This window comes from Nomascus leucogenys, chromosome 18, assembly GCF_006542625.1.
Source record: "Nomascus leucogenys isolate Asia chromosome 18, Asia_NLE_v1, whole genome shotgun sequence".
In the NCBI taxonomy this organism is placed as follows: Eukaryota; Metazoa; Chordata; class Mammalia; order Primates; family Hylobatidae; genus Nomascus; species Nomascus leucogenys.
This window is the reverse complement of record NC_044398.1, coordinates 90,363,681-90,390,202: the sequence shown is the minus strand read 5'-3', so window position 1 is coordinate 90,390,202 and position 26,522 is coordinate 90,363,681. Positions and strand designations below refer to the sequence as shown.

General features: G+C 44.2%; 1 protein-coding gene across 5 annotated transcripts in view; it reads right to left on the bottom strand.

Annotated features, from left to right (window-relative positions):
* The window catches only part of CPPED1 (calcineurin like phosphoesterase domain containing 1), a 132,674-nt gene that overhangs the window by 101,547 nt on the left and 4,605 nt on the right, over nt 1-26,522 (bottom strand). For 4 of the 5 annotated variants that reach the window (XM_003269299.4, XM_003269300.4, XM_030798368.1 and 1 more), the window contains exon 2: nt 8,723-8,941. In XM_003269299.4, coding sequence (XP_003269347.1) covers nt 8,723-8,941 — 219 coding nt within the window. Of the gene's footprint in view, nt 1-8,722; nt 8,942-15,479; nt 15,757-26,522 lie in introns of those variants that run through there. The other variant, XM_030798370.1, reaches the window with a different exon arrangement.

The following is a 26,522-nucleotide window of genomic DNA, read 5'->3' as shown; positions in this document are numbered from 1 at the left end:
CTAGGCCTTGACATCTAATTTAAGGTGAAAAGCTACCAAACTACATGAATTAGAAGTTTTCAGGTCTCACTGGGGTGTTTTCCTGACAGAAAAGCCTAACTCCTTTCATCAGTAATTCTACTTTACCTGCCCATAGCATCTCCCATTCTTAGACATACTCTACTGATTTGCTTCTTCTCCTCTCCAGCCTTTTGCAGCCATGTCTGCACAAGTCCAGCCCTTCTTTACCTTGAAGTTCAGACTTTTCTACCTAAGTGGATTATTCTGCTTTATCTATAGCAAAATCACTTTTGTGCACGCTCCCTCTCCTCCATTTCTTGGAATCATTTCTAAATTCAATTCCATTTTCATACTGAGTGTCTTTGGTCCCAACAGAAATGGTCCCCAAAGTTCAAATATCAGATGTCTGGGACCCTTTTAACTTTTGAAAACGCAGTTACTGGGCAATGGATGTGCGAAGTTAACTTGGGGAATGACATTAAATCAGAAAAGGCTTCTGCTTTTAGTGATAAAAGGCTTCTTCATCTATAAATCTCAAAGTATCAACTTTGCAGATCCATAAGCTCTTATCCCAAATCCCCTAGGCCAGATCTCATTTGAAATTCCAAGTTTTTCTAACTTTAGAATGGTAAGACAGGGCATAGAACACATATTAAACAACACTTCAAGCTGGGACTCGGGCAGTGCCCTATAATGAAATCCAGTAATATTTTGTTAGCAAAACATATGAATATGCTCACTAAATATTGGGATCAATAAAGACCACAAACAGTCCTTTGTCACTTGGAAGGCAGTTTTGTCACCTGCTTAGTTTCAAACTTAAGAAAAATCTCTTAGTTTTCAGAGCTTTCTGAACTTTTGAGGTGGCAGGTAAGGGGTTATGTACAAGTGCAAGACCCAAACGAAAGAAGCCATCGTAGCTCTCCTAAGTGTTCTGCATAAAGACCCTTTTAAAGTATATATGTGTGGCTGTTTTCCCAAACATCAAAGGGCTATTTTGAAAGTCCTGTAAGAAGAGGTCATCCTGCATTATTCAAAGTGTTGTGTAAAAAGCAAAGCAAAACCTACAAACTTAAAGCATTTCCCTTTAAATGCTGAGCATGTGTAAGTCTAAAGGAATAATGGTTCTCCTGATATACACCACTATCTTTATCAGTTAAAAGGAATGTTCACAAACCACTTGCATACACACAAGATTACATTTAGTACTTTAAAAAGTGGCCGCGACCCGGAGTGGTGGCTCATGCCTGATAAGTCCAACACTTTGGGAGGGCAAGGCGAGCAGATCACTTCCAGCCAGGAGTTCAAGACCAGCCTAGCCAACATGGTGAAACCCTGTCTCTACTAAAAATACAAAAATTAGCCAGGCATGGTGGTGCACATCTGTAACTCCAGCTGCTCAAGAGACTGAGGCATGAGAATTGCTTGAACCCGGGAGGTAGAGGTTGCAGTGAGCCAAGATCATGACGCTTTACCCAGCCTGGGCGACAGAGTGAGGCTGTGCCTCAAAAAATAATAAAAATAAATAAAAATACATAAATAAATAATAAAATAAAGTGTCTGTCTCAGCCACCCATGTGAACAATCTGTGGTTGTTTGGCATCACCGCGATTCCTGACTCTCAATTTACAGGCTACCGGTAAACAATCGCTTTGTTACACTTATTCACACCTAAGTACTTAATAGTAAAAAATATGACACACCATTAACATGGTGAGAAAACAATGTGCCCAGGGAAACTAGGCAGCAAAGTGGCATCACTGGAATACGTGCCTCAGTTGTTCAGCAGCAGCAGCAACAGATGACAGCAGGCTTCCAGTCTCCACCCACAATGCTGTGTTTTGACTAAAAGGCTCCTGTGCACTGTATTTGCTTTTTTCAGGTGAGAAGACACATCAGAAGCAGGTGAGGGACCAGAAAGTGAGTCCGCCAGGGATGAGGAGGCATTCTGCAGGATGACTTTTTAAAAATGTTCCCTTCAAGCTGGGTTCAGTGACTCAACGCCTATAATCCCAGCACTTTGGGAGGCCGAGGAGGGTAATCATTTGAGGTCAGGAGTTCAACCAGCCTGGCCAAAATGATGAAACCCCATCTCTACTAAAATTACAATAATTAACCAGGTGTGGTGGCAGGTGCCTGTAATCCCAGCTACTCAGGAGACTTAGGCGGCAGAATCACTTGAACCTGGGAGGCAGAGGTTGCAGTGAGCCGAGATCATGCCACTGCACTCCAGCCTGGGTGACAGAGTGAGACTCTGTCACAAAAAAGAAAAAAAAAAAGTTCCCTCCAGAGTCATCTGCCTTATTAACAAGGGCTTTTGTCTTAGAAGTCTCTTTTATTAACTGACACAATTTCTTGATCTGTTATGACTGCATGCTGCTCTAGTCCTTCAACAGCTCACCATACATTGCTACGGTTTAAATATTTGTGTCCTCCAAAACTCATGTTGAAATGTAAACCCCCGTGTGGCAATTCTGAGAGGTGGGGCTTTTAAGAGGTGGCTGGATCATGAGGGCCATGCCCTCATGAATGGATTAATCCATTCATGGATTAATGAACGAATGAGTTAGTGGATTAATGGGTTATCATGAGAGTGGGACAAGGCGCTTTTTTTGTGTTTGTTTTTTTTTTTTGAGACAGGGTCTTGCTCTGTCACCCAGGCTGGAGTGCAGTGGCATGATCACGGCTCACTGAAGCTTGGACTCCCAGGTTCAAGCAATCCTCTCGCCTCAGCCTCCCAAGTAGCTGGGACTACAGCTGTGCACCACCATGCCTGGCTAATTTTCTATTTTTTGTATAGACGGGGTTTCACTATGTTGTCCAGGCTAGTCTCGAACTCCTGAGCTCAAGCAATCCACTTGCCTTGGCCTCCCAAAGTGCTGGGATTATAGATGTGGGCCACTGCACCTGGCCTGGTAGCTTTTTAAGAAGAGCAGAGACCCGAGTTAGCACACTCAGCCCCCTCCCCATGTGATGTTCTGTACCACTTTAAGAGTCTGCAGAGAGAGTCCCCACCAGCAAGGCCCTCAGCTGATGCAGCCCCTTGACCTTGGACTTCTCAGCCTCCATAACTGAAAGAAATAAATTCCATTTCTTATAAACAACCCAGTTCCAGATATTCCATTATAAGCTACAGAAAACAGACTAAGACACACATTTTCACCATGTCATCTATGGGTACTTTTCCTGCAGCATTGCCATCAATCTCATCATCACTATTACAGGTTAAGTATCTCTTATGCAACATGCTTGGGACCAAAGGTGCAGAGTTTTCCACTGTGGTGTCATGTCAGTGCTCAAAAAGTTTCACATTTTGAAGCATATTGGATTTTCAGATTAGGGATGCTCAATCTATCAGTGCTTCTTGAACCTCACTGTCCATACAACTCATCTGGGAATCTTGTTAAAATTCTGATTCAGATCCACTAGGTCTGGGTAGGGCAGAGATTCTACATCTCTAACAGCTCCATCTGCTGCTCTGGGCACCACCTTCTGTCTGACCAGCCAGGCTGCAAAATGAAGCGCATAAGGTTTGGAAACAGATGAACAAGAGTTCCCGGTTTACAAGCTGAGTGGCCTTGGGAAAAGCAATTCACTGCTCTGAGCCAGTTTCCCCATCAATTAAAATGGAAATAGCAATGACACCTCCTTTGCAAGACTGTAATGAGTAGATAAGATAGTAACACAGTTCCTGGCAGATAACAGACCCTGAATTCCAGTCCCTGCCATCTGCAGTAGGCTGAACAATGTCCCTCCAGAGATGTTCGACATCCTAACTCCTGGAACTTACAAATATGCTACCTTACATGGCAAAAGGGGAATCTGCAGATGGGATTATGTTAAGGATCTTGAGATGGAAACATTATCCTGGGTTATCTGGACGGACCTAATATAAAGACCAGGGTCTTTATAAGAGGAAAGCAGGAGAATCAGAGTAACAGAATATGAGAGGGTGGAGCAGAGGTCAGAGGAGAAAAGGTGCAATGCTGCTGGCTTTGAAGACGGAAGAAGGAGCATGAGCCAAGAAACGCAGTTGGCCTCTAGAAGCTGGAACCCCTAGAAGAAATACACCGCTGCAGGTTCTTGTTGGACTTCTGACCTCTGGGATGGTAAGAGAACTGTTTGATTCCACTAAGTTGGTGGTAATTTGGGATAGCAGGAACAGGAAACTAACATACCATCCTCTGGAATAATACTCATATGGTTTTGCTGTGGTCTCACTCAAATCTCATCTTTAATTGTAGCTCCCACAATTCCCACATGTTGTGGAAGGGACCTGGTGGGAGGTAACTGAATCAGGGGCAGGTCTTTCTCATGTTGTTCTCGTGATTGTGAATAAGTCTCACGAGATCTAATGGTTTTGTAAAGGGGAGTTTCCCTGCACAAGTTCTCTTCTCTCTTGTCTGCTGCCATATAAGATGTGCCTTTCAGCCGGGCATGGTGGCTCACGCCTGTAATCACAGCACTTTGGGAGGCCAAGGCAGGTGGATCACAAGGTCAGGAGATCAAGACCAACCTGGCCAACATGGTGAAATCCCGTCTCTACCAAAAATACAAAAATTAGCCAGGTGAGGTGGTGGCAGGTGCCTGTAGTCCCAGCTACTCAGGAGGCTGAGGCAGGAGAATCGCTTGAACCCAGGAGGCAGAGGTTGCAGTGAGCCGAGATCATGCCACTGCACTTCAGCCTGGGCAACAGAGTGAGACTCCATCTCAAAAAAAAAAAAAAAGATGTGCCTTTAGCCTTCTGCCATGATTGTGAGGCTTCCCCAGCCACGTGGAACTGTGAGGCAATTATTCCTTTTGTTTACAAATTACTCAGTCTCAAATTTGTCTTTATCAGCAGCATGAAAACAGACTAATACAAATACTATAGCAGGCTTGCCTCCCTTTACAGAACAGAGGAGTTCCCAGGGCTACATCATCAACTGAAACTAAGTCACAGAATAGTTGCCCAAGTGCAGGTCAATACATGAAGAACTCTTCAAGGAGACTTTATATCAAGGGAAGAATTCATCCTGTATTAACTGTTTTTGTGTGGTTATGCCAATTTTTAATAAACAGGGATGGACGTGTTAGTAACAAACTGTTCTAAAGGCTCAAAGGAATCTCTTGCACCCTAAAGGTATCATCACGTTCTGATTTGTCAGCTTCACATGTAATTGCTGAAATCTAACAAGGCTCCTGGGGACAAAACCAGTGGGTCGACACCTCAGCATCAGTAGGACTGACAAGAGTAACCCTAAATTAAGAGTGAAGGATGAAAATCGATGGGTCTCAGTATTTGTACAAATGTTCACTTGCTACTTACAATGTGGCTTACCCCATGGAGGAGCTTTATAATAGAAGAAAATACCAAGATAACCCAAAAGATGCCTGCAAAACAAAAATGTATTTCAAAACTAAATGGACTTTGTGTGGAACAAAGCAGCATGTATCTCTTAAGGATCTTCCTATGGGCTTGGCACCAAGGACTCCTCTTCTCATCAAAGTCTTGCTCTGTCACTCAGGTTAAAATGCAGTGGTATAGTCTTGGCTCACTGGATTCTCCACCTCCTGGGTTCAAGCGATTCTCCTCCCTCAATCTCCCAGGTAGCTGAGATTACAGGCCCACGCCACCATGCTGAGCTAATTTTTGTATTTTTAGTAGGGACGGGGTTTCACCATGTTGGCCAGAATGGTCTCGAACTCCTGACCTCAAGTGATCTGCCCACCTCGGCCTCCCAAAGTGCTGGGATTACAGGTGTGAGCCACCATGCCTGGTCTTTCTCCATTTTCAACTTACATCTACTTGGCCCAAGATATTTTCTTTTTTCTTTTTTTTTTTTTTGAGATGGAGTCTCGCTCTGCTGCCCAGGCTGGAGTGCTATGGTGCAATCTTGCTCATTGCAACCTCCATCTCCTGGGTTCAAGTGATTCTCCTGCCTCAGCCCCCAGAGTAGCTGGGATCACAGGTGTACACCACCATGCCCGGCTAATTTTTGTATTTTAGTAGAGATGGGGTTTCACCATGTTGGCCAGGCTGGTCTCGAATTCCTGACCTCAGGTGATCCGCCTACCTTGGCCTCCCAAAGTGCTGGGATTGCAGGTGTCAGCCACCGTGCCTGGCCAGGGCCAAGATACTATTTATGGTAGAACTAAAAGTATGCTTTCTGATTTTATTTGCCTATTAATATATGCATTTGATAATGAAGAATGTGCTAAGTAGTCAAAGCAAATAATTACTTTCTAGTGTCTAACCCTGCCTATGAGCTAAATGAAAGGGAACACACTTATTGCATATTAAAAAATGGTAACTAGTTTTAAAATGCTCTGTTTAATCTCAAACCACAATATTCAAAACAGTTACAGTCCTTTCACTGGTTCAATTAAAACCCCAGAAAACAGTCCAAGTCTTCAGAACAAATTATAAATTCTGCTTGAGTTGCACTGCATGTAAAATTCACGTTCAAAAGTTTGCCAAGTCACATTTATGAAGCCTTGACCAACTGGCAGGGCTGATCATAAAAACCGTATCTTTTAATTTATAATGTTTAATGTATATTCAGTATATCTTATTGAAAAAGCAACATACTTGGCATGAAAAGCTTTTATTTTAAATCTGATTTTGAAATATGACTGAATACATCAACAGAATTCAGAACAAGTTGGTAAACATCTACGAGAACATGTTATATAATTTCAGTGAGCCCTATAACATTCTGTTTTTAAAGAGAAGAAACCACTGAACAGAAAAATTTGAAATGTTCTTTTCTTCTTCTTTTTTGTTAGAGACAGGGGCTCTCTCTGTTGTCTGGAGGCTGGAGTGCAGTGGTACGATCATGGCTCACTGTAGCCTCAAACTCCTGGACTCAAGTGATCCTCCCACTTTAGCCTCCTCAGTAGCTGGGACTACAGGCATGCACCACTACGCCTGGCTAATTTTTTTTTTTTTTTTTTGAGACTGAGCTTCGCGTTCTATCACCCAGGCTGGAGTGCAGCGGTGTGATCTCAGCTCACTGCAATCTCTGCCTCCCGAGTTCAAGTGATTCTCGTGCCTTAGCCTCCCAAGTAGCTGGGGTTACAGGCACCTGCCACCACACCCGGCTAATTTTTATATTTTTTAGGAGAGACAGGGTTTCACCATGTTGGCCACGCTGGTCTTGAATTCCTGACCTCAAGTGATCCACCTGTCTCGGCCTCCCAAAGTGCATAAGCCACCGCGCCTGGCCATTCTCATGTTTTCATTATGGGTTTTGTTCTAGATAAGTGGGCTGCCAGAAAAAAGAGCCACCATGGGGAGGAACTGATACACTCAGGCTTTCTACAGGGTACCTCGGCTTCTAAAGGAGTTACACATCTTCACAGGACTCAGAGCCTTGGTTTACAAGGTACAGCTAGCCCCAGACAGACACCCACAGCCACTGCTGTGTTTTCTACAATGGTCTAAGGTCCCCTGCCTCCCTGAGGGACTGGGGCACTCTCCGTTTGCTTATACCTACTTGCTGGGCTTTATCCTTGCCTGGGAGAAAAGGACATCAGAGTAGGCAAAATAAATAGGAAGAGAGTTCTAGAAGGTGTCTGTCATTGTTGAATTGCCAACATCTCACTTTTCTGGGGGGAGACTGTCCTGTTCTTTAGGGTACGTGGTTGCAGTGGAGCTGACCCCACATTCTGGTGGAAGGGGGCCATATGAGCCAGAAGGGTATGAGCCTGGGACTTTCTTTTTTGTTTGTTTGTGTTTTGCTTTTTTGAGATGGAGTCTCACTCCTTCATCCAGGCTGGAGTGCAGCGGCACAGTCTCAGCTCACTGCAACCTCCGCCTCCTGGGTTCAAGCAAGTATCATGCCTCAGCCTCCTGAGTAACTAGGACTACAGACATGCACCACCACATCTGGCTAATTTTTGTATTTTTAGTAGAGATGGGGTTTCACCATGATGACCAGGCTAGTCTCAAACTCTTGAGCTCAAGTGATCCACCCGCCTCAGCCTCCCAAAGTGCTGGGATTACAGGCATGAGCCACTGCACCCGGCCAGCCTGGGACATTGGACCATCCAGAATAAGGTACTTTCTTTCTGTTGTGGTTTCTGTCAAAAGGATACAAATGTAGAGCTCCCAGGAGCCACTATCTAGAGAGAGCCTGAACGTAAATGAGTCAACCCACAGAAAGGCAGATCAGAGTGATGGAGAGACCAAGTCCTGATAACCAAGCTGACCCCCTAGATCCAGCTGTACCTGCAACCCAGGTCTGCTCCTGGACTTTGCAGTCCCATTAGGCAACACATACCTTTAAAAAAAAAAAAAAAAAAGGGAATCCTGTTTTAAGTTGGATTTCTGTCACTTGCAACAAAAAAGCACCAACAAATATGGGAGAAATAAAAGTGTAAGAAGAAAGGAAATGAGGAGAGAAGATTATATTTATGGATATAGTGTCTGGAAGCAGTTCAAGTTTGTCCCTGGAAATGCAGAAAGGTGATGTGTGGGAATCTGTTCCATTTTTCATATTAAGCTCAAATCATCAGAACTGTAGCTGTGCCTAATTACTGTGATTAATCTCGCCAAACTCTAAATATAACATGAGTGTGCATTTTCTGATGTTCAATGATACTGCAACAATCATGAAGCAAAAGAATGGTCCATGACTGAGCAAAGATGCCTTTGAAGCAAAATCTTTTTTTTTCCTGCCCAAATGCAGTCGTGACTGGCTGAAGGAGAAAAGGTCACAAGCAACGACCCGAGTCTTACCTGGCATGGCGTGGATGAGGTCACCGCACAGAACGAAGAATTTGGGTTTGGGGTTCAGCTTGTTGATGGCCTGGACGGCTTGCTCAGTTAGACGGATCTCCTGTTCCCATTCCTCACCGCCATTGTCACAGTCCCCGGTGGACCAGGCCTTCATCAGCCCAAACTGTGGGTCTGCGCCCAGGATGAAGTAGAATGGGCCTTTCCATTCGCTTTCCTTTTCTTAAAAAGAGAGAGAGAGAGAGAGAAAGAAGGAGAAGTGTTGTAAAATCTGTCATAAAAGCAACCAGGTTACCATGCAAAGTGGATACACTATTTTTCTTAAATTAAGTAGGTCATTTTAATAAGCTGCGGTTCAAACATACCATTTTCCTGTCATAGTCGAGAGGATTTTGATTTATACTAATTATGCCTGGGACCTGGTGATACCCAAAGGCCAGGACTGTCCACGTGGGCTTCTGCAGCCACACCACCAAGCTGTTTGCTGACAAGCTAGACAGCCAAAAGGAAGCACGGGGCCACAAGAGAACCCAATGCAGAGGATATTCGTGCTCAATAATCGTCTTTAAATTAGAACAAAACTCCCCAAATTGAATGCTGCCAGAAGTATTATATTTAAATTACTAGGTGAAGTGCTTACACATCTTTTCTGTGAGGCTTCGTGGCACCATTTCCACCGTTTCGGGGGATGTGACAGAATTTTAATTATAAAACTTGGCGCTTGGAAGCTCTGGCTATCTGGTGGGAGATGTGGTGCCAGAAATGAAATCTTGGAATGAGTAAGTCAATGTGGGAGAAAAAAAAAAAAAGAAAAAAGAAAAATCAATGCTAACATTTCAAAGGCAGTAGGATGTGGGCATCAGTGAGGTGTGAGGCTGGGGGTGGGGACTCTTTTATGTTCTTGGAAAGGGATCTAGGCCACCTGAAATCATTCTGCTTGCTCTTCCGATTGGCTCTCCTGGGCCAAAGCTTTGTGGGTCTTAGGGTTTCTACTCTTATCTGCCAGAACTACCGCCGGTGCCTGCTTGGGCAGAGCTGGAATGGCCATTAGTGGGCACAGAAGTGCTGTGGGTTTCACTTTTTAAAAAATTATTTGGCCACAGAATCTTTTCTATAATCAAAATCGTACATGGCAGACCAATGTTGAAAAAACATTCCAAGCAAAGCCGCTTGCTCTTACAGAACAGCATCTGGAACTTCCAGTGCCAGAGCCAGATCTGGTGCTGGACACAGCACAGTCTGAGGACCCCCGATCTACAGCCCCCTCATTTATCCTCTGAGGAAACTGAGGCCCCGAGAGGCAACAGAACTTGCTGAATGGCCTGCTAGCGCTTAGTGGTGGGACAGAGCTGCCCCATCATCTTGAGGCTGTTTTTTTTTTTTTCTTTTTCATAATTTAATGTATGGCCAGGTACAGTGGTTCACGCCTGTAATCCCAACACTTTGGGAGGCCAACATGGACGGATCACTTGAGGTCAAGGGTCCGAGACTAGCCTGGGCAACACAGTGAAACCCCATCTCTGCCAAAAATACAAAAATTAGCCAGGCATGGTGGTGGGCGCCTGTAAGCCCAGCTACTCGGGAGGCTGAGGCAAGAGAATCGCTTGAACTCGGAAGGCGGAGGTTGCAGTGAGCCCAGATCGCGTCACTGCACTCCAGCCTGGGTGACAGAATGAGACTCTATCTCAATAATAATAATAATTTAATGGACAATGCATGTTAACTAAATAAATGGCATTTCCTTTGGAAGTCATGATGATGCCGTAATTTCCAAAAAGCTCCTTGGAATCAGTTCACGTCCATGTGTTTGATTCATTTGTCTATTGGGTATCATACCGGGAGCCTTTGCTTTGCCAGGCCCTGTGAGAGGTGCTGGCAATATGAGGGTGACTAAGACAGATGAGTCCCTGCTGTCCTCGCACTCAGTGCTCGTGGGGGGAGACGAGCAAGTAAACAAGCAGGGAATAGAATCAGAGAGTATTAATGACTATGCAGATTAAGAGTGAGGCAATGGCTAGTTTAAATTAGACAAACAGGGCCAGTCACCATGCCTGTGATCCTAGGAGTTTGGGAGGCCGAGGTGGGCAGATCACTTGAGGTCATGAATTCGAGACCAGCCTGGCCAACATGGTGAAATGCCATTTCTACTAAAAATACAAAAAATTAGCCGGACACGGTGGTGCATCCCTATAGTCTCAGCTACTTGGGAGGCTGAGGTGAGAGGAATGCTTTAACCCGGGAGGCACAGATTGCAGTAAGCCGAAATCATGCCACTGCACTCCAGCCTGGGTGACGGAGATTCTGTCTCAAAACTAAATAAATAAAATAAATAAATAAATAAGACAGGAAAGGTCTCTGAAGTGGTGACATTTAAGCTGAGATCTAAATGGCAAGTAAGGGCCAGTGATAACCTTTTTAAATTCCATGGCCACTTTCCCACCCATCACACTGAGCTTACTATCACCTTAGAGTGGACTCTGGTTTCAAGCCTCCTTTCCCTTCTTAATTCCTTTCTCAGAGTTAAAGAAAAAAAAAGTGAACAAACAAAAATACCTCTGCACACTTTACAGAACAAATTGAAGATGCAAATAAACCCACCAGTCCTCAACTTACAGCACAGTGTTCAATCACAATGGGCCAGAACTCAATCTGAACAAAGGCTGCATGAAACCCTGGTGTGTGCATCTCATGGAGAAAGACAGCAATATGGCACATCCAGCAGGGACTGAGGGAGTCAACTGTCATTCACTGAGCACTGACTGCATTGGCAGAAAGACTCTAAGATGCTCCCCAAATCCCTGCCTCCTGATATTCACATCCATGTGCAACACCCTCCCTTTGAGTGTGGGCTGCAACTTGCTTCTAATAAACAGAATACAATGATGGGAGTCCCTTCCAAGAGTGGGCTAAAAGAAGACCATGACTTTCATCTCTTTCTCTTTCTCAGAGCCCTTGCTCTGGAGATTAAAAACTGCCATGTTGTGAATATCCCTACAGAGAGGCCAATGTGCTGAGGAACAGAGGGAAACCTCTGGCCAACAGCCCATGAGAAACCAATCCTGCCAATAACCATGTGAGTCAGCTTGGAAGAGGACACTCCTCTGTTGAGCTTTCCGATGAGACCACAGCCCTAACAGATACCTTGACTGAAGCCTTATGAGACTCTGTGGCAGATGAACTCAACTAAGCTGTACCCAGATTCCTCACAAAATCCTGTGACATGATACATATTTGCTTTTTAAGCCCTGAAGCTTCAGGGTAATTTGTTACACAGTAATAGATCCTTACAAATGAGGCATTAGGGATAAATGATCAAGAAGTAGACAACAAGATTTCCTGGAGATCTGATTATTGTGTCATGAAAAAAAAACTGAGATTCTGCTTTGTGTCTTTGTTATTAATCATTTATTTTACTTACATAATAACCTTTTTACACCAATGAATGCTTCTAGCTGTGTTTCTACTTTTGAGGCTGTTTGCAGAGCCATTTAAGCTGGATGAATTAATCAGAACCAGATAAGGGAGGTGATCACAGGCACCCCAAGGTAGCAGCATAAATCAACCTTCTACAACAGAGTTTATAAACACCTCCCTATAGCAAACATTTTAACAATTCGTTTCCTATGACAAATAGTCAGAATTTCAAAAAGTCAATAGTCCTTGGAGCTATTAAAATAAATCTTTCATTATTACTTGTTTACTTACTAAAAACTTAGAATCTCAATTTTATGATGACAACGTACAAAATAAATAGATTTGACCTAAAATAAATGACAGCTCACATATCAGTATTCAATCTACCTTACTTATCTAATGAGGTAATTTGTTTGCTCAGGAATCTTCATTCTCCAAAGGAACTGGATGCTCTTAAGGTTCCTGCTACAGAAGCTGGTGGTCTTTGGTCTCATCAAAAATTTTTTTTTATCAAGACTGATATTTGGAGCTTACAATGCTTAATTCTAGGAGGAGGAAGCTCTTTTAAATGTATACTCTCCATCCCTTAAAAGGACAGCTTTTAACATTATGAGAGTGAATTGTGTTTTTTTAAATTTATTTTTACAGATGGGGTCTGGCTTTGTCACCGAAGCTAGTGTACGGTGGCACAATCGTGGCTCCCTGCAGCCTTGATCTCCCATGCTCAAGTGATCCTCCTGCCTCAGCCTCCCAAAATGCTGGGATTACAGGCATGAGCCACCACACCCAGACAAAAGTGTATTTTTTTTTTTTTTTGACACAAAGTTTCCCTCTGTCACCCAGGCTGGAGTGCAATGCTGCAATCTCTGCTTACTGCAACCTCTGCCTCCCAGGCTCAAGTGATTCTCGTGCCTCAGCCTCCCCAGTAGCTGCAATTACAGGCACGCATGACCATACCTGACTAATTTTTGTAGTTTTAGTAGAGATAGGGTTTCGCCATGTTGGCCAGGCTGGTCTCAAGCTCCTGGCCTCAAATGATCTGCCTGCCTCGGCCTTGGCCTCCCAAAGTACTGGGATTATAGGCATGAGCCACCACACTCAGATGAAAGTGACTTCTTAACAATATTTGCATTAAAATTATTTCACCAAAGTCCAGAGTTACCCCCAGGGTACAGTCCCCAGGCACAGTCCCGCTTTTCTGGAAACCCTCTGGAAGCACTCTTTTAGCAACTTGAGCCATGGAAGTATGGATAAACTGAGGTCCACTCCTAAAGCACTCTGAGTATGACAGTATTTGTCATTACTGGAAAAAAAACCCAAAAGACACTCAGGGGTCCAGTTTTCTCCCCTTACCTTTCCTAGCTTAAATGTGAGACTACTCGGTCAAATGGTACATGCCTGACAATGCTAATTAAGGAGCAGAACTAGCCTGGCAACGAGGCTGATGAAGAGGGACAAGGTGAGGGTTACCTGACAGCAGAAAGCAGCAGGTTGCTCACGGCATAGAGATGGCAGGTCTGGGCCACAGCCTTATTCCTCCAGGTGTGACATCAGCATCGCCTGGGAGCACATTCACAATGCAGAATCTCTGGCCCCAGCCCAGATCCACTGGGTGAGGATCTGCATTTTACTGAACCCCTGGGTGACCTATGCGCACATCCAAATTTGGGAAGCACCAGTCTACGTACAACTCACCAAGGAACTCCAGTGGCCTGCAACTTACATGCGTTGTAGGAGAAACAGAAGCACAGTGACTTTCGTTTCCTTAAACTAAAATAACACTTCAGAGGGGTTTTGTTCAGGTTGTTGTTGGTGGTATATTTTTTATTTTGTTTTGGTTTGGTTTTGCATACTTCTCTGGTCATTGTTATGTCTCTGCCTATGCACAGGTCATGGATTTGGCCCTAAATATTTCTCTGTATTATTCATTACTATCTAGTCATCACCCTTTATAGCCTTGCAAAACTAAGTGCCAAGATTCTTTGAAAAGTAAGAAGTTGGGCTGGGCACGGTGGCTCACACCTGTAATCCTAGCACTTTGGGAGGCCGAGGTGGATGAGTCATGAGGTCAAGAGATCAAGACCATCCTGGCCAACATGGTGAAACCTTGTCTCTATTAAAAATACAAAAATTAGCCAGGCATGGTGGCATGCGCCTGTAGTCGCATCTACTCAGGAGGCTAAGGCAGGAGAATCACTTGAACTGGGAGGCGGAAGTTGCAGTGAGCAGACATCGTGCCACTGCACTCCAGCCTGGGTGACAGAGAGAGACTCCATCTCAAAAAGAAGAAGTTAATCAGGGAATTCATTACTAATTAGTAAGTTCTAATTTATTTTTACATGACTTCATGGAAAAAGCACCCATTAACAAGTATGAGTATATAGCACACATGCATGTGTACACACATACGTGCACACACACACACACGCACACATACACACACGTTTTCCAGTGCACAACAAAGAAGTCTGTACTTTTCTTCCAAAATTGACTTAAAAAAATAACCCAGTCAGAGGCCCTAACTGATGACTATGATAAAAATCAAGGTCAAATTTTGAGACAAACTTAAATATGTGTGGAAGGAATAAAAGAAAAAAGTGTTAAGATCTCATTTCCGACCCAGATGATATCAAAACAAGACTATAAACTTTAGAAACAACTCACACAAAGCTCTGGATAACGCCTATAGGGTATTTAGTGTTAATACGTGGTAAAAACACGCATTTCATTTATTTAATTAAAACACCTGTATCTGTTATGAGTAAGAATGTCCAGAATGAATATTTCTTTTTTTTTTGTTTTTGAGATGGAGTCTCACTCTGGCACTCAGACTGCAGTGCGGTGGCGTGGTCTCAGCTCAGTGCAACCTCCGCCTCTCGGTTCAAGTGATTCTCCCGCCTCAGCCTCCTGAGTAGCTGGGATTACAGGCGTGTGCCACCACACCTGGCTAATTTTTGTATTTTTAGTAGAGATGGGGTTTCACTATGTTGGCCAGGCTGGTTTTGAACTCCTGACCTTGTGATCTGCCCACCTCAGCCTCCCAAAGTGCTGGGATTACAGGCGTGAGCCACCACACCAGGCCAGTGAATTTAACTTTTTCAACGTTAATTTTTTAACAGATTCATAGAGAAGGTAATTTAGCTGTCTACTGCTGTGTAACAAACTACCAGAAATGTATCAGCTTCAAACAACCCACATCTATTATCTCATAGCCTCTGTGGGAGTCTGGCACGGTTTAGCTGGTCCTCTGCAAGGTCTCTCACAAGATGCAACAGAAGTATTGGTCAATGCTGAGGTCTCATCTGAAGACTCACATGGGGTAGGATCTGTTTCCAAGCTCACTTACACAGTGGTTAGTAGGATTCAGCTCCTTGTAGGTTGTAGGACTGATAGCTTCAGTTCCTCACTGGCTGCTGGCTGGAGGCTGCCTTCAGTTCCTTGCCATATGGGCCTCTACAATATGGCAGCTTGCAACATGGAGACTTGCCTCATCGAACCACACAAGGCAGAGGGTCTGCTAGCAAATGGAAGCTACAATCTTACATAACATCATGATGGAAGTAACATCCCATTACTTTTGCTGTGTTCTGCTCATTACAATCAAGTTACTAGGGCAGCCCACCTTAAGGGCAGGGGATCACACAGAGCATGAACACCTGGAGGTGAGATCACTAGACTCAGCTGAGTCAGCCATGGGGCTTAGGCATGCCTCAAGTTCAAGGTCACACAATAAAGACCCACCAACTCCTACCCAAGAGCTATTCAGAACCTCAGTGCTGCTGGGCTGGGTGGCCTGGAGTGGAGAGAGCCAAGAAGACAGAACATGCTCTGGGCTGCCCCCAAGTTATCCACCTCAATACTGACATTTTCTCTCCAAAGTTTCCTTCAAATGGAACGTCTTGATAAATGGGCTGTACACAAAGACAATGATGGCAAGACCAGAGCTTTTCCCTGGTCGGCCGTGATGTTCTGGGTCCCTGCCAACAGCACAGGGTTGATTTGAGGCACAAGCGGGGACCCCGACATCTGTCTCCTGTTAGACCTCAGTGGTGATCTCTTCCAGAGATTACAAACTCGACGTCTGTGGATGAGGTCTGCCTAGCAGATGTGTGCTGTTGGGCCGAAGCAGCGTTTATAAACTTCTGAATTTGTTGCCAACCTTTTTAATTCATGAGTTTCATATATATACCCGGCTGTCTGGATTCTCTTGGAAAATCTGGCCACATCACACCCAAATGAAGCGTGCTAGTGACTCTCTGGGTCTGTACAGTGGTTGTGCCTTTACATGGGGCTTGTGCTCTCAAATTTGCCCCCGTCCCCACCTGGCCCAATTTACCACCTGGCTGCTGATGGCATCTGCAATGACAAGCCGTTATCTATGGTAATCTTTCCATTTTGCTTAGAGGTGAGGAAGACGAGACCCAGCAAAGGAAAATACATTGACTGAGATCTACAAAGGCTGAGGGGCAAACCAGGCCCCCACCTTTGCATATTCTGCCACAGACATCACTCGCCCACATTTCAGGACAGGTGAAATTACTATAGAGAAGACATATCCAAGCCAGGAATGTCTAGGTCTAGCCAAACAACAAGCCAGGAAAAAAGAATTATAAGCTAATGAGTTACCACAATTTTTTTTAAATGGGGTCTCACTCTGTCACCCAGATTGGAGTGCAGTGGCATGACCTTGGTTCATTGCAACTTCCACTTCCCGGGCTCAAGCGATCCTCCCACGTCAGCCTCTCGAGTAGCTGGGACCACAGGTGCGCGCCACCATGCCCGCTTAATTTTTTGTATTTTTGGTAGAGACGGGGTTTTGCCATGTTGCCCAGGCTGGTCTAGAACTCCTGAGCTCAAGCGATCAGCCCACCTCAGCCTTCCAATGTGCTAGGATTACAGCCATGAGCCACCGCACCCAGCCTGAGTTGCCATAATTTTCTAAATCGAATTGTAAAATTAACTTTGAAACACTTATAAATGAAAAATTGACCTTAGAAATCAGATTCACCTGTTGTATAGAGAATAACAAGATCTGGCCACTTCCACATTTCAGCTAACTTTTAAAAGACTGTCACAGAAACCATATTTCAAAACTGAGGGATAAACACACAGTGAATTTTGAGTAATATCAAACTAAGGACAGAAAGGCCTGTAGGTTTTCTTTAAACATTATCAGGTGCAAAGCAATTGCACTCAGAGAAGAATCTTAAAAACCTGGAAGAATTCACGCAATGCTTTACCATTAATCTTTCCTATGAGCCTCTGTTTATGTGCTAATATCCTGCCTGAAAGACAGATACTCAAATTGCAATTGCTCTTTACCGTTGAACTTTTAAAATCACGAACTAAATGTTTTCTTGGATTTGTCTCTGCTAAGGTATTTCCTCTCTCATTTTTTATTATCCCTTTTAGGCATATTTGTCAATGTTAATGAAAGCTGACTTTTTAATATATACCAAGAATTAGAAATTTTATTGATTGTTTTGCTATTACCTTGATCAATGATTAACTATAAGGAAGGTGCCCCCAAAAGCAAGTGAATCACTGTTTTCATCACCTAACTAGCAAAAGGCCTGGGGGCCAGCCATGTTATTAAGTAATACCTAACATTATAATAATTTGTGCTCTCATGATGTGCTAAACTTGTTACTTGTATGCAACCTCAAATAATTCAAGGTAGAATACAATGATACATAGCTTTCTTAACTTGATGTTCATAAGAAAAGTCACATTGGCCGGTCGCGGTGGCTCACGCCTGTAATCCCAGCACTTTGACAGGCCGAGGGGGGTGGATCATGAGGTCAAGAGATCGAGACCATCCTGGCCAACATGGTGAAACCCCATCTCTACTAAAAATATAAAAATTAGCCGGGCATGGTGGCACGCACCTGTAGTCCCAGCTACTTGGGAGGCTGAGGCAGAAGAATTGCTTGAACCTTGGAGGCAGACGCTGCAGATCACGCCACTGCACTCACAGCCTGGTGACAGAGCAAGACTCTGTCTCAAAAAAAAAAACAAAAGAGTAGAACATAGTATTAGTATGTTTGTTTTTCTGGACACGTCCAAGCTCCCAGCTTGTCCCATGAGAATCTTAAATTCAACACTTCCACAGGCAAATCCATCATCTTTTTTTTTAATTTTACTTTAAGTTCTGGGATACATGTGCAGAACATGCAGGTTTGTTACACAGGTGTACATGGGCCATGGTGGTCTGCTGCCCCATCAACCCGTCCTCTAGGTTTTAAGCCCCGCATGCATTAGGTATTTGTCCTAATGCTCTCCCTCCCCTTGCCCCCCACCCCCGACAGGCCCCGGTGTGTGATGTTCCCCTCCCTGTGTCCAAGTGTTCTCATTGGTCAACTCCCGCTTATGAGTGAGAACACGTGGTGTTTGGTTTTCTGTTCCTATGTTAGTTTGCTGAGAATGATGGTTGCCAGCTTCATCCATGTCTCTGCAAAGGACATGAGCTCATTCTTTTCTATGGCTGCACATCTTTCTTTAAGACTGGCTCCCTCCCTAGATCTCGCTAATTTAGCCACCATCATCCCTAGTCCCTCAATCTACAGGTTTTAAGATCATGTGTCATCCTGTGCATGTAGCCAGCCAAGTTGCATCATTCCACGTCTACAACACCCCTGCAGGAGCCCCACCTTCCCATTCCCACCACCAACTACTCTTGGGCCAGGTTTTCATGATTCCCACCTGGGAGAAGGAGGCTGGCAGGATGGCTCCCTGGAGCTCTCCCTACTCCAGTCCATCTCAGGCAGTTGCTGCCATTATGTCTCTTCCCAACCCCTTAACCAGGTCATCAAATTCCTGGCTACAGAGCCACCATCCTGAAAGCTCCAGGGCAGGCCCACGTTTGCATTCCCTTTCTAGCATATCAGCAGCTTGTATTATTGAGTCTGGCACGTGGCAGGCATCAGTCAATATTTGGTGAAGAAAAGGATGATGACATTAGTGGATCCCCACTCATCCACTCATTCTATCACTTGGGCCTAAAAGGGGCCCAAAGTTCTTCCAGCTGTATCTTTTTGTTTGTCTGTTTGTTTAGACGGAGTCTTGATCTGTTGCCCAGGCTGGAGTACAGTGGCACGATCTTGTCTCACTGCAACCTCCGCCCCCCAGGTTCAAGCAATTCTCCTGCCTCAGCCTCGGGAACAACTGAGATTACAGGAGTGTGCCACCACACCCGGCTAATGTTTTGTATTTTTAGTAGAGATGAGGTTTCACCATGTTGGCCAGACTGGTCTCAAACTCCTGACTTCAAGTGATCCACTTGCCTCAGCCTCCCAAAGTGCTGGGATTACAGGCCTGAACTGCTGTGCCTGGCCTCTTCCAGCTGTATCTCACTGGTCCCGATGGACTAGTGGCTGTAGTCCCATCAGACCAGGGATGATTTTGACACATAACAACGTCTACAGACATTTTGGGGTATCACACTGGGAAGTAGGTGGTGCTGCTGGAATCCAGTGGATAAAGGCTGGAGATGCTGCTAAACATCTCAAAATACACAGGACAGGAACCCACAACAAAATCGAGCCCATAAATGTCAACAATGCTGCGGGGTTGAAAAACCCTGCTTAAGACATACCACAGGAATCCCCCCAGATAGACCACTATCTGCTTCTCCAACACACTCCATACTTCCTGATATGGTTTGGCTGTGTCCCCACCCAAATCTCATTTTGAATTGTAGCTCCCATAATTCTCACATGTCATGGGAAGGACCCGGTGGGAGGTAACCTTATCATGGGGGCTGGTCTTTCCCATGCTGTTCTCATGATAGTGAATAAGTCTCACGAGATCTGATGGTTTTATAAAGGGCAGTTCCCCTGCACACACTCTCTTGCCTGCCACCATGTAAGACGTCCCTTTGCTCTTCCTTTGTCTTCCACCATGATTGTGAGGCCTCCCTAGCCATGTGAAGTGTGAGTCCATTAAACCTCTTTCCTTTATAAATTACCGAGTCTTGGGTCTGTACTGGGTCTTTATTAGCAGCGTGAGAATGGATTAATACACTTCCCCTCCTCTTTCCAGGATGTGCTCTCCATTCTACCAACTCTTCCTGCTGAAATCCCTTCTACCCTTCCCTGTCAGCTCAAATGCTCCCTGCCCTGTAGGCAGATGCAGCTCAGCCTCCTTCACTCATTCAAGCAGGTATGTTCTCAGCACCTGCTCTATGACACTGGCTGTAAGTGGTTGGACATTCAGTAGTGTGTAATGCTGATGGATCTTGTTCCTTAAAACCTTACATGATAGCGGGGGAGATGCACAACAAACAATCAAATAAGTCAGTTACACAAGTCAATTACACACTTCGCTCTTTACAACTGCAGGGTAATCAGGCTGATTGCAAGACAGAGTGGCCAGTGGGTGGGGCTCTGGGGACGTGCTCCAGGGAGGGGGCAATGCAAACACACAGACCCTGGGTGACCAGAAGGCTGGAGCGGGAAGCAGGGATAGACCATGCTGACAACTGACTTTGGGCCTCTATCTCCTGAAACCCTTAACCGAGTTCCAGTGGAGCTCAGACTGAGGCATGAGTGCCCAAGTTCAAATCCCATTTGTACTCTTTACCAGCTACGTGACATGATGCAAGTTCCTGAACCTCTCTGGGCCTCAGTCTCCTTATCTGCAAAGTAGGAATAACAGCTCCTACCTCAAAAGGGTAGTTGTGAAGAATTAATGACTTAAAACATGTAAAGCATTTGGATGAGACACAGAGCAAGTGGTCAAAAGTGAGTTACTCGTACCATGACTACCATTCATAGTAACCCCTACCCTTCTCTTAGCAGTGACAGACTTTTTAAAGACTCACCTGTCTCTTGGTTCCTACAGCACATGGTGGGGCTGAGAAAACATCTGACGAGAGACACATATATATTTACATGCTTTGGTCTTAACATCTTTTCCTTTATATACTGTGGATATTGCTTTGGTTATAAAGCAGCAAAGATGGGGAGCTTCACAGCTGCCTGGAGGCTTTCTAGCTAAAGAGCAAATGGCAACAAAATGCAATTTTTGCAGTTTCTCACGACAGCAATCTGCATAGTGAATCACAATCTAAATGTCTCCAGCAATACCCTTCAACTGCTCTGGGGACTAATCTTATTTCAGTGGTTTAAAAAAAAACAAAAAAAAAACAAAAAAAAAAACACACACACACACACCAAAGAGTAGCCAAACAATATTTACCACTTTGGGACTCTTTCTGACTTAACAATCTTAATGTCCCCACTGTGAAGCTGCCAGAATGGTATGCAGCAGGTAACAGTGTCCTTCATTAGTGGCTGTTTAGGGGTTGGGGCTCTTTGGGGGCAGTTTCAGCACAGGGGTGCAGGGTTTCTTCTTGGATTAAGGAAAATGTTTTAAAATTGATTGTGGTAATGGTTGTACACCTCTGTGAATATACTAAAAGCCACTGAATTGTACACATTTACACTGTTAAATCAGAAAGAAGCCCAAAGTGGTAAATATTATTTAATTAACAATTCACATGGTGAACTGTAGGGTATGCTAACAGTTGTTAAAGAAAAAAAAAAATAGTGTCCTTAAGGACCCTGTCCCTCCCCCGACCCCCAAAATAATTAATTGTGACGGCAATATCCTCAGAGTCTCCAAATGACTTGTCCTAAGTACAGGTTGCATATCTCTTATCTGAAATGCTTGGGACCAGAAGAGTTTCAGATTCCAGATTTTTTCAGATTTTGGAACATTTGCATATGCAAACTGGTAGTGCATTCCTAATCTGTAAAATCTGAAATCCAAAATGCTTTTGAGCATGACCTTTGATCATCAAGTCAGTGCTCAAAAAGTTTCGGTCGGATCTATTCTCAACCTGTACAAAGGTAAATTCACCCAACCTCTCTTTCCTTGGCCTAAATGCATCCAAAAGGCAGTTTCTGAGACACACAAAAGCTTCTGAGTCATGGCTTCGCTGCCACAATGGCCGTCCTTCCAAAATCTTTATCTGCAACTCTTCAGAGAACTAAGAAAGCAGATGGGCTGGGACTTCATGGCCAGGCGGCTTTCGGCATCACTGGCTTTGGCCGACGCCATTCGAGACAATGGTTAAAGAGGGGAAAAGAAATTTCCAGAACCTCTCTCACTTTTCAAGAGCAGAACTCCACTTGGGGTTTGCCTGGTTTTGGTGGATGTTTGCTGTTATTTTTTTCTCCCATTTCCCTAATAAGACAGCAGGCAGCTGCTGTCCCAGGCAGCACTCTGGGAAGAATTGGTAGAAGGCACCTTCTCTGGGCAGAAGCAGCTGTGTTGGCACAAGGCTGGCTAACAGAAGCCCCAGATGCAAAGAGAAGGTAACCCTTCCTCCAGGCAGATGTGCTCCATGTGAGGGCACCCACAACCTCTGCCTCTAGATGCTTTGGAGTAGTGCACAAACAGTGCACAGCCACCTGAAGTAGTCATGCAACTTTTTTTTTTTTTTTGGAGACGGAGTCTTGCTCTCTGGCCCAGACTGGAGTACAGTGGCATGATCTTTGCTCACTGCAACCTCTACCTCCCAGGCTCATGCAGTTCTCCTGCCTCAGCCTCCGGGTAGCTAGGATTACAGGTGCCAGCCACCATGCCCAGCTAATTATTCTATTTTTAGTAAAGATGTGGTTTCACCATGTTGGCCAGGCTGGTCTCGAACTCCTGACCTCAAGTGATCCACTCGCCTCAGCCTCCCAAAGTGTTAGGATTACAGGCGTGAGCCACCATACCCAGCCAACAACTTCTATTGGTTTGATCAATACCTTGGTCTCAGCTTTGTTTAGTTCGGAGACTCCATGGTACATGAGAGCAGTGGGTTGGACAGATACACACAGGTGACCCAGGTGAAGTGTATTCATTCATACTCATCCATTTACTCAATATTAAATGGTCACTGAGGACAGGCATGGTGGCTTAGGCTTGTAATCCCAGCACTTCAAGAGGCCGAGGCGGGCAGTTCACTTGAGGTCAGGAGTTCTAGACCAGCCTGGCCAACATGGTAAAATCCCGTCTCTACCAAAACACAAAAATTAGCCAGGTGTGGTGGCACGCACCTGTAGTCCCAGCTACTTGGGAGTCGGAGGCAGGAGAATCACTTGAACCCGGGAAGCAGAGGTTGCAGTGAGCCGAGATCATGCCACTGCACTCCAGCCTGGGCGATAGAGCAAGACTTTGTATTTAAAAAAAAAAAAAAAAAAAAGCCACTGAATGTCTACTACTGCTAGACACCATCCTAGGTCTGGGCTTCTTGCTCCTCAAGAATTTGTAGCGTACAGGTAGAAAAAGACAGCAAAGTCAAAAGAAGAAACACACAACTGGCCAGGCATTGTAGCTCACACCTGTAATCCCAGCACTTTGGGAGGCCGACCTGAGGTCAGGAGTTCCACACCAGCCTGGCCAACACGGTGAAACCCCATCTCTACTAAAAAATACAAAATTTAGCCAGGTGTGGTGGTATGCACCTGAAATCCCAGCTACTTGGGAGTCTGAGGCAGGAGAATCTCTTGAATCCGGGAGGCAAAGGTTGCAGTGAGCCGAGATCATGCCACTGCACTCCAGCCTGCGCGACAGACTGAGACCCTGTCTCAAAAAAAAAAAAAAAAAAAAAAAAAAAAAAAACTTCACAATGAGATACCACTTCACACCGATTTGGATGGTTATAATAAAAAAGACCGGCAATAAGAAATGTTGGCAAGGATATGGAGAAACTGGAACCCATATACACTGCTGGTGGGAATGTAAAATGCAGCGTCTGCTTTGGAAAATAGTTTGGTGGTTCCTCAAAATATTAAACATAGTTACCGTATGACTCAGCAATTCCAATCCTAGGTATCTACCCAAAAGACATATGAACAAACATCCTTAAGAAGATGTGTCTGTGACTGTTCATAGCAGCTTTATTTCCAATAGACAAGAGGTGCCCAGATGGGTGAAATGTCCATCAGTGTCAAAAAAAAAAAAAAAAAACAGTCCAAATGTTTATCAATAGGTGGTCGGATAAACGAAATGGGTTATCCATACAATGGAATATCATTTAGTAAAAAGGAACAAAGTATTGGTTCAAGCTACAAAATAAGTGAGCCTCAGAAGAGGCCAGTCACAAAAGACCACATATTATTCCATTAACATGAAATGTCCAGAAAAGGCAAATCTATAGAGGTAAATTATTAGTTGCCTGTGCTGGGAGTGACAACATGCAGAGACTTGCAAGTGGATATAAGACTTCTTTTTTGGGAAGGTAGAGATGTGCTAAAGTTAGATGGTGACTGCACCACTCTAAAGTTACTAAAATCCCTTGAGTTGTAAACTTAAAATGCATGTTATGGTATATAAATTATACCTCAAGAAAGTTATTAAAAAATTTAGGCCAGTTGCAGTGGCTCATGCCTGTAATCCCAGTACTTTTGGAGGCTGAAGCAGGAGGATTGCTCAAGTCCAAGAGTTCAAGACTAACCTGAGTGACATGGCGAAACTGTCTCTACAAAAAATACAAAAATTAGCCAAGCGTGGTAGCACCTTCTGTGTTCCTAGCTACTCAGGAGGTGGAGGTGGGAGGATCGAGGATGGCTTGAGCCCAGGAGGGGGAAGCTGCAGTGGGCGGAGATCATGCCACTGCACTCTAGCACAGGTAACAGAGTAAGACCCTGTCTCCAAAAAAATTTTTAAAGCAGGCCAGGTCCAGTGGCTCACACCTGTAATCCTAGCACAGGGATGTCCAATCTTTTGGCTTTCCTGGGCCACAACGGAAGAACTGCCTTGGGCCACACATGAAATACACTAACATTAATGATAGCTGATGAGCTTAAAAAAACCGCAGAAAAATCTCAACTTTTAAGAAAGTTTAGGAATTTGTGCTGGGACGCATTCAAAGCCATCCTGGGCCACATGTGGCCAGCAGACCATGGGTTGGACAAGCTTGTCCTAACACTTTGGGAGGCTGAGGTGGGAGGATAGCTTGAGTTCAGGAGTTCAAGACCAGCCTGGGCAACACAGTAAGAACTTGTCTCTACAAAAAATACTTAAAAATTAGCCAGGCACGGTGGTGCATGCCTGTAGTCTCAGCTACCCAGGAGGCTGAGGTGGGAGGGTCACTTAAGCACCACAGGTTGAGGCTGCAACGAGACATGATCACACCACTGTACTCCAGCCTGGGTGACAGAGCAAGACCACCTCAAAAGAAATAAAATATAATAAATAAATTTTTTAAAATGAGGAAAAACCCTGACATTCAAAAATAAAATTAATTGTATTTTCTGGAAATGTTATAGTGCAAACTTTTTACATACGTGTGCTGGTCACTCTATCTCTTGACTGATGATTACAACAAAGAGGTGAGAAAGTAATCGTAAGCTCTATTTACTCATAGGAACCCTCAAATAAGGGGACCTTCAAATATATCTCAAATAAGAGATAACTGGTTCAGCATAAATGTATCGCACAATTTAAAGCATTTATTTCATCATCATCATCCTGTTAGAATTTTTAAAACCACAATATTTTCAACTTTGTTCAAACTTGGAGATACCTTTCCAGGTCTACTATTTCTAGAAAAGTTCTTAGGTGAGACATGCAAGAGATGGAGTGAGTTATTTTTTTACTGAGACTCTATTTATTCTCTGCCAAGGGAGAAGTTTTCCAGAGAGTACAAGGAAAGATTCAGGATTAGCAAATTCCATCAGCTTCTTAGGAATGAAATGTCTGGGAAAATGATCTTTTTAAGAATAACACCCATTAGTCCAGTTCTCTGAAGGGAAAACAGCAAACTGGAAAAACAGATTCAGACCTAAAAATAATTAAATATAAGTCACTTTAAAAGCATATTTTATCTTGATATCTCTCCCTTTTAGGATTTCTTCAAAACAGAAGCCATAAACTTCTCAAAAGACAATTACTAGAAGAAAGTAGTCCTAATTAGGATATGTGTCAAGAAAACCTAATTATCAATTTGCCTAATTAAAATGAGTATCTGAACATGCCTTAGGAATGTGAGCTTTCTCAGGTGAGACGTGTACAATTTTTTTTAATCAACATCCGTCAACAGAGCTTAGCAGATTATGTTAACAGGGAACGGATGACTGAAACCAAGTGTCACACACACCACTACTGGAAGGAGTTGATGGGAATACTGTTACTCACGTAAATCACCGGTGGGAGGAAATGGGTCTTAAAGCAAAGCGCTCTTTCATTTAAATGGCAGGCTACACTTGGAAAACAAACTGCTCAATGAGCTGATTCTGCAGCAAAGGTGAAGGGTTCAGAGCTGTGATTTTTAGGGACTGTTGCTTGAGTTAATCAAGCCCCTTTGACGGTGTGTGTTTTGGCAAGAGAAGGGGAAAAGTCAGTTTTTCGTGTTTTTTTTTTTTTTTTTTTTGAGACACAGTCATCACTGTCTCCT